We start from the raw sequence: 8,773 nt of genomic DNA, 5'->3' as shown, positions 1-8,773 counted from the left end.
ATGTTGACATATGGCTCAAAACTGATTGGTGTATCTCTCAACTTAGTCAAATATGTATTGCTATACATATTTTGACCGTCATCTTCTATTCCTTCCATGTCCAAATTGATGCCATACATCTTCACTTGGTCCACCGTGAATCTGGCAAATGCATGATCACAACTTTCCAACTCGTTCTTGCAATCCGCCCAGTAACCCTCCATGGTGATTACATGTTTGATCACGCTCCCAATTTGAAGCACATCTCGGGCATACCCCTTTGGATCGAACATAGGCCTTACAACGTCATACTCCTCCAATTTATACTTACTCTCAAATACTTTGGGAATATTCTTTGCATCTGTTCTGGCCTCGCAGCTATAAGCTCCGACCTTAATGGGGAATTCATATCCCTTCTTCCGCAGACTGGTGCTCAACACGTTCACGTGAATAGTTTGTCTCACGATCTCCACGAGCACGATCATATCATCTGGGTAGCTTCATAGGGAAGCCATCAAAAGCTGCAAGATGAAGATAAGAAAAGGATGAGAATTGTATGAAATAGTAGCCAAATTGGTTGATGGCCGCCATAGCTTCTGGGATGAATCTCCGTTCTGGGCATCCTTGAAGTTCTCTGCAAATTCTCATAATGAAAGCATCATTAACTCTGACAAAGTTTGCATAACTATTCTGTAACTGTAAGCATGGGTAAAACTCATAACTTTTAACATCATCAGGAAACTCTTCAACTCTAGGGATTTCCGGCCATAATTGGAGGGAAGCCAACATGTATATTAGGAAAGAAGACATGTAAAAAGAATTGTAAAACTTAGCTGCAACAAGAGCTCTAGCGAGATGCTCATTGACCTCATGCGCCCAGTCTATACACTGCGTATCCGAGCAGATAACTTGCACTAAAAAGAAAAATTGTTCTACAAAATTAAAGGCTTCTACCTCACCTTTGAGTCGATGCAACAGAACGAGGATGTCCACAATCTCTGGCTTGAGGTCAGTACCGAAAAGGGTTTTAGGAACCTTACTCTTTGCTCCCCTTGGTTTTTGGAACCAAGAACTCATGATCTCCCTCCTCCAGACCATCTTCTTCAGAGAGAATTCTAACATGGCCCCTCCCATTGTTAAGTCAAAAAATTCTTCTCTCTCGGGAATTCATAGACAATTCACGACTGCTTGCCTGTCAATTGAAATCAAAACTGATTGATCGGGCAAGAGAATCTACTTTGTGTCCGAGTTGTAATGGTTGATGCACTCTAGAATCAACTCCGAGGCTTGTACTGCTACAGGGAATCTGGCTGCTTCCACTAATCTGCTTCCTTTAAGTTTCTCTATGATAGGATGAACGGGCTCTGTTCTCAATCTCCTTTGAAAGTCTTGCATGTTGTAGAAATGGAGTGAAGTATCCATGATGGTCGACCACGCAGACTTAATTTTTCCCAATCCATTGAAACTCGTGAATCTTACTGCTATTTTGCTTGATGCGTGGTAACATATATCAACAGTTGAAAATGGTATAAGAAGCACACTCAGCTATTTGAAAATTATTGCAAACACTATTCAATCAAAATAGTATCATAGTAAAGCGGGAGTTTGAAAGTCTGTTACATTGCTCTTTATAGAAAACCCTAGATTTGCCCATTAAATTTCATAAATTGTGCCACACGAGCGAATTTAAGGTTGAATCCGTTGGATCAGTGAAGGTAAAAATTCTAACGGACTTATCTTTGTCTTTTCACTATTCTCGTTGGCTTCAACGATCATTAATTATAGTCTTACCTCCCATTTTAACCCTTCTGCGAAAAAATGGAAATGGAGTACTCCCTAGGGAAAAATCCACATGATCTAATTCTACTTGAGATAACCTGACAAATTTGACTGATCTGCTCTCAATTCATTCCCAAAAATAATCTGCGATCAATCCACATACTCACCATGCTTATAGTTCGGATTTCTCACGCAATGTGGAAAATCGCCTATGAGGGTAGAAAACCCACAATGGAGAAGCTGATTTTTGATTTTTCGCTGATGCCTTTCCCTTGCTCACCTTACCTTAGTTGCTTTATTTATATCCTTTCGAAAAATCCCAAAGTGACTTTGTCGTGGAAAAGGTGGGACCCATCATGTCGATTTCCCTTCTTGTGAAAGCCTTTGCGAAAAATTGACTTCTGACTTCAAAACTCACCGCGGAGAGGTTCTCTCCTCATTTTTCATCGATCATCCTTCCGATCGTTTCATTGAATTCTGATCGATCCAGGTGATGAGATCATGACAATGTATGAAGGATGTTTCAAAAAAAACACAAATTACTTCGCATCGATTAAGTTTTTGACTGCATATACAAGGCCTTGCGAAAAATAACCTTCGGAGTGCGAAATCCGCCAAGGAGAAGGCGATACTTGATTTTTTGCCAATCCAACTTTCTTTGTCCAGATTGGAATAGACTACAAGTAGATCATATTAAATAGCACAGTCTGAGAGTCTTCATCAGGTAAGGATCTAAACTACCCATGCAACTCATGATAATCAAAGAAAACCCACCCGACTATGCATCGCGAGGGAGAAGGCCAAAGGTAAAAACTCGATGAAGAAACTCATCACCTAAGAGAGTAAAGACTTATTGACCTGACTGAATAAAATAAGCCACAAGGTACTCCACTTTGTAAAATTGGTACAAGGTGAAAAAGTGGAACAACAACTGGCTCTGACTGGGGACTTGGGTAGAACTATACCCAAGCTAGGGACCTAGGATCTTTGGTTTTGCAAAAGGATAGGAATAAAAGGTGGCAACACAACAAAAATGAAACAAGACAATCAACAAGGAAAAGGAAACTGAAAGGAAAAGGCTAAGTAAAAAACACACAAAACACTAACCTACTACAACACAGCACAAGGGTTACCTGTTTTTAATTGGTAACTTGGTAGAGCTTAAGATCCTGACCATTATAAATCAGGGGTAGTACTTCGCCATCCTCATATGCCAATTTGAAAGAATTATTTTCAAATGCTTGTTGAATTCTGAAACGACCCTTCCACAGGGTGTCAAACTTCTTATGCATTCCTTTTGGAGCCCTTCTTTTATCCCAAAACAACACCGTGTCCCCTACCATAAACTTTCGAGGCCTTGTCCTTTTATCAAAAATTTCTTTCACTCGCATTTGGTGGTGTGTGATGTAATCAACCATTTCCATTCTCTCTTCTTCCAGTTTACTCAGAAACAGGATCCTGTTTTCTAGACCGTCTTTATAAGTATCATCTTCGATTATTGTTCTGAGTTTACTTGTAGCTAATTCCAAAGGTAAAGGCAGATTGGCCTTAGTCCTATAAACCAACTCAAATAGGGATACGCCAATTGCCTTCTTAGGTGTCACCCTATCTGCCCAGAGTGCCTCATGAATCTTCTTGTGCCAGACTTTTTGATTATCTGAGACTAGCTTCTTGACAATGTTGATTAAGTTCTTATTGCTAGATTTTGCTTGACCATTTCCTTGAGGGAAATAATCAGATGAATGGCTAACCGTAATCCCAAACTCAAAACAAAAGTTAGTGATTTCCACTGATGAAAAATAGGATGCGTTATCCATCACTAACTTAATGGGAATTCCAAACCTGACTAGAATGTTCTCCTTTATGAATTCGTACACCACTTCTGCGGTAGTCTTCTTCATTGCTTTAGCTTCTACCCATTTGGTGAAGTAGTCCATAGTAGTGATTATATATTGATGACCGGTGCTAGATACAGGGGTGATCGGACCAATGAAATCAAGACCCCATTGTTGAAAAGGGCCTTCAATAACAACGGTCTTAGTGGCAAGGCGGCTAACTGAGGATGTCCAGAGAACAATTTACACTTTTCACATCTTGCTACCCAAGCATATGCATCTTTGAACATCCCAGGCCAGTAATAGCATTGTCTCAATATCTTGAAGGCCGTGACTGAAGAAGAGAGGTGTCCTCCACAAGCTTCATCATGAAATGTCTTCAATAGCTTCTCTTGCTGTGGCTTGTCTACACATCTCAGGAATGTACCATCAATAGCCCTTTTGAAAAGCTTGCCATCCCAAATCACATATTTGGCAGCTCTCAATCTAAGGTCTATTCTTTGCTTTGCATTTAGACCTTTCGGACATTCACCATATGTTAGAAAGTAAGAAATATTCTCAAACCAAGAGTCGTATAGACCTACTGCGAGCACCAACTGCTTCCCATTTGGTTCTTCAAGTTCTCCAATGGTCTTGTTCTTTGCAATTTCTCTACATAGAGCATTCCCTCTTATCAACTTAGTAGGTTTAATCTTGATATCATATTCTTGTATCTTTGCCACCCATGCTCCTCTTGCATTACAATCTATATCTTGCTGCACCAACACACTCTCCACAGCTACATCTGGGACATGGACTATTGAATGTGAATGCAAAATATAGAAACAAAAATTTTTAAGAGCTTTTACCACTGCAAAAGCATGCTTTTCAATCTGTGAATACTTTAGTTTGTGACTCTTTAAGGGTACGCTCATGAAAGCAATGGGAGCTTGGATTCCTTCGTCGTTCTCCTGCACGAGGATAGCTAACAATGTATGTTCTGATGCATAACAATAAATAATGAAGTCCTGTTTATAATTAGGATGGCATAACACTGGAGCATTAGCAATTGCAGTTTTAATATCTTGAAAAGCTCATTTTCCCGCCTCATTCCATTTGAAATTCGAACTCCCTTTCATCATATCCACTATATCTTTAGTGGTCTCTGCAAAATCAGGAACAAACCTCCTGAGGAAATTCACTTGTCCGAAGAAAGACTTAATCCCTGTTTTATTTACGGGCAAACTTAATCTCTGGATGGCCTCTATTCTGCCAGGATCAATTCTAATGCCTTCCTGGGACACATAATGTCCGAGGAGTTTTCCTTTAGTCACACAGAAAATCGACTTCTTTGGGTTGAGGGAAATACCATGTTCTCTACATCTCTGTAACACTTTTTTTAAATCCTCCATATGATCTTTCCTTTTCTTTGAGAACATAGTAAGGTCATCTAGGTATATGACTATAATCCTGTCTTTCATATCAGCAAAGGTCTTACTCATACACCTTTGGAATGTGGCTCCAGCGTTAATCAATCCGAAAGGCATCCTGTGATGAGCGAATGTACCCCAAGGGGTAGTGAACGCCATCTTGTGTTGATCTTTCCCTTCCACTTCAACTTGGTTATAACCTAAAAAGCCATCAAGCATGGACATCATCTCCGATCCAGTGATGGTTTGTAACAAATGGTCCATATTCGAAAGGGAAAAATTATCTTTGAGAGATGCTTGATTCAAGTTTCAAAAATCAAGACAAATCCTTATCTCTCCGTTCTTCTTCTTGACGGGCACAATATTGGCAATCCAGGTGGAATGATGAATGGGATAAATGATCCTTGCTTTTAACATTTTGTCCACTTCTCAGAAGATGGCATCTACAACTTTCAGATTATAGTTTCTATGTTTTTGCTGAAAGGGTACTACACCTAGTTTGAGGGGAATTTGATGTTTCACCTCTCCTCCCCTGTAGCTCTTCAGGTCTTCATAGCTCCAAGCGAAGATGTCTTTATATTCTTCGAATAACTCCTTTGCAACCTCAATTTCTTCAGGAGTACAACATTTTCCAATATTAATTATTTTAGGATTATCAACATCTCCAATGTTAACTCCTTCATATTCGCTTGAGGTAGAGCCTTTCTCTATTATTTTTTGTTTAATATAAGCATCATGTCTGTTGAATAGCTTTTCCAAGGTTACAAAATATGGGGGAATAATGTTTCCTTTCAACTAAATTTTTCCATTTTTGCTTTGTTCACCGTTTCCACCGGACTCGGATTCAGAATTGGACTGGTCGTTCTCCAGGAATAGTTGCAAACTCTTATCATCATTGAATACTTGCCAAGATTCTAAATTATCTGGGACAACGAATCAATATATAATTTCAATCTGGTATTTCTTATCTTTGAAATCTGGATGAGGCAACAATAAGGATGTGAAAACTGCAAGTGAGTCAGCCTTTGTGTTCATCTCTCTTGGCACAGCTTTAATAGAGAAAGTGTCCAGACCTTCTATCTCGTCCCACACCCTATTTTTGTAATTCTTCAACTTATGATTCTTCACTGAATATTGTCCCTTGACCTGCCTTACTATCAACTCAGCATCACCTTGAGCCTTTAGGATTTTTATTCCCCTTTCTTTTGCAGTAGCTATCCCTAATATCAAAGCTTCATATTCCACTATATTATTGGTGTTCCCAAATTCTAGTTTGAAGGCTAAGGGCTCAATTTCTCCTTCTGGGGATATCAATACTACACCAGCTCCAGAACCTGAGGAAGCACAACTCCTGTCAAATTCAAGTGTGCAAATGCCAGAAACATCTTTGTTTTCATCGAGGACCTTCTCATCCAGACTTTCATTCATTTTTTTACATGAATCTTCCTCAGTAAACAACATATAATTTTTGAACTCCATTTCTTGATATAGAATTTGGGCCTTGGGGTCATCCGACTTTAAGACTGTAAATTTTGCTTTTTCCTCGGGTTCCAACTTGACCTTCTTATTACCAATGGGTATCACAGCTTGAGACTAGTCTAGGTTGATTTCTCCTCCTAAGTCTCGACAGAAACTTCTACTCAAAAGGAGCCCATAACTTGCTGGAATATCAGCTACCAGGATAGTTAACAGTAATTTCTTTTCTGGGTGTGCAGCTAGAGCTACTTGTGCATCTTTTATTTGTCCAAGAAAAGGGACTTGCTTAGAATCCATTAAGTAACATCTTCTGTGCACCTTAGTAAGGTTAAGACCTAAGGCTTTGGCTACAAAATAAGGCATGACATTATCTGAGGCACCTGAATCTATTATGCAATTACTGAGCTTACACCCATTAATATACAAGGAAACGTAAAAAGTCTTAGGCTTTTGCCCAGGTGAAGTTGCCAAAATTATTGGGTCTTTCTGATCAAATATACTAGATGTTAAGGTTTCCTCCCCTTCAACCACTACATTATAATTTGCATCCATTGAATTTCCTTTGCAACGGTCTATTAACTTCTTAAGCTCAATAGGATGTGTCCTTAAATAATCAATGGCAGAAATTTGAATCTTTGATTCTTAATAAAAATGGATAAAATCAAAAGATGATTCAAACTTACCCACATGTGAAGCAGGTACCTCATCGCTAGCAGGTGCATTACTTGTTGACGGTCCAGAGCCGCTTCTTTGAGCATGACTTGAAGACAGACTCTTCTGTTTCTGTCCTCGAGTGAGCACTGTGTAGAAAGTCCCATCAATGGTTGCGTAACATTCTCCCTTGGTTTCAGAATCTGATTCATATTCCAAGAATAAATTTCCAGAGTCGCCATTGTGATAGGAATCAATTTTTGAAACATTAGTTGCGTTACTTAGCTCACTGGTAGACAGTAATTGCATCATGCGGGCTGTTTCTGGGAAACTTTCACTGTCATGATCCGTGGTTAGATGAAAGACACACATATTTCCCTTCTTTGGTGCCGCTTCAATTTGCAACCTAGGTTGCGCTCCTGTAAGTTGTGGAAACTTACTCTCATTGTTTCTCCCGTGTGCATTCTGGTAACCCCGCTGGTAAGGATTGTTCAATGTTGGCAATTGTTTCTTTATAGCCACCAGCTCATTTGACAATTTGTGTATCATCTCTTCAGATGATGTAGAGTTGCTTGAACTTCCCTTAGCATGAAGTTCACATTTCCACTTTCCTGCAGAAATTAAATCATCTTCACATTCAATAGCTTTCTTTTGCGCATCAGCTAAATCAGTGGGTCTTGCTCTTCTTAGATCATAATTAATATTAGGAGGCATTGCACTTATGAAGAAAGTTTTTAAATTACCTGCAGTTGGTCTGGCAGCAGTTGGGATCCTGCTAACGATTTTATTAAAGCTTGCAGCAAAGTCTCTCATACTCATAGTCGGTTGTTTCTTGATAGATGTAAGTTGTGTCAACAGGGCATGTTCATCTTCCGTAGTCTTAAACCTATCTTCAAATGTAGTTCTCAATATGTCCCAATTAGTAATCGAACCATCAGCTAGGTGATAAAACCAATCCGCAGCACTATCAGTGAGAGTTTCTACGAATAATCTTACAGCTACATCTTCATGCCCAATACCAAGGATGTGGGTAGCTGCAAATAAAGCTTTAATATGTTCATCAGTAGTAACCTTCCCATCTCCTAAAAACTTAGGGAATTTTTTCCTTGACCCAGACGGGAGTGGATGATAAGCATTCAAGGCTAAGGGTCCGGTTGTTGCGGCCCATGGAGCAGCCATAACTACTCTATAATTATATGGAGGAAAACTTACAGGTGTTGGAGGTGTTACCCCGTGTAATGCTAACACCTGACAGGCAGAGTGTGAGGTACTAGCGTCTTTATCTTTGATAGGTGAAGATGGCTTGCTTTGACCTTGATTTTCACTTTTTTGCTTTGGAACTTCTAAGAAAGGAAATCTGAGCTCTTCAAGCTTGTCAAATATAGGATCTTTCCTACCTTGTCCCTTGGTACTTCTGAGGAACCTAAAATTTTCCAAGGTGCTGGGTTATTTTCTTTCTGAGCTTCCTATCTCAATTATCTTTCCGCTCTTCTGTTATTTCTTCTCAGGATAGCTCTTTCTAAGGCTTTAGCTCTATTTTCTTCTTCTTCCAAAACCTGGTTGGCATTCCTATAATGCTCTATGTTCCTTCTATGTCTCCAAACAAAGGTATTAAGTGAAGAAATTATATCCTCTTGGTCATCT

The 8,773-nt window shown here is 39.4% G+C and overlaps 2 protein-coding genes across 2 annotated transcripts; both read right to left on the bottom strand.

Moving 5' to 3' along the window:
• Positions 1-465: 465 nt before the first annotated feature.
• LOC149562216 (uncharacterized) lies at positions 466-5,161 on the bottom strand. Its single transcript, XM_089827945.1, has 5 exons — positions 4,775-5,161; positions 4,048-4,543; positions 3,601-3,814; positions 2,955-3,312; positions 466-675 (listed from the first exon to the last, which is right to left on the bottom strand). The coding sequence occupies exons 1-5, from the start codon at positions 5,159-5,161 to the stop codon at positions 466-468; spliced, it is 1,665 nt and encodes a 554-aa protein (XP_089684071.1).
• A 777-nt stretch (positions 5,162-5,938) lies between these two features.
• LOC149562215 (uncharacterized) lies at positions 5,939-6,430 on the bottom strand. The gene has a single exon (XM_089827944.1). It carries the CDS (start codon positions 6,428-6,430, stop codon positions 5,939-5,941), a length of 492 nt encoding a protein of 163 aa, XP_089684070.1.
• Between the last annotated feature and the right edge of the window lie 2,343 nt (positions 6,431-8,773).

The sequence above is a fragment of the Cupressus sempervirens genome, chromosome 4, assembly GCF_028749045.1.
Source record: "Cupressus sempervirens isolate cs-2001-9-10 chromosome 4, ASM2874904v1, whole genome shotgun sequence".
Lineage (NCBI taxonomy): Eukaryota > Viridiplantae > Streptophyta > Pinopsida > Cupressales > Cupressaceae > Cupressus > Cupressus sempervirens.
This window is presented reverse-complemented; position numbering and strand designations above follow the sequence as displayed.

Bases quoted from the DNA above. Each gene is read 5' to 3' on its own strand.
- LOC149562216 (XM_089827945.1), bottom strand. From the start codon at position 5,161: ATGGCGTTCACTACCCCTTGGGGTACATTCGCTCATCACAGGATGCCT. The intron at 3,815-4,047 runs GCAAGCTTTTCA...GGACATCCTCAG, and splicing joins CAAATATGTGATTTGGGATG to TTAGCCGCCTTGCCACTAAG. The intron at 676-2,954 runs GTACTACCCCTG...CCATGCTTACAG, and splicing joins TGGCATATGAGGATGGCGAA to TTACAGAATAGTTATGCAAA.
- LOC149562215 (XM_089827944.1), bottom strand. From the start codon at position 6,430: ATGAATGAAAGTCTGGATGAGAAGGTCCTCGATGAAAACAAAGATGTT.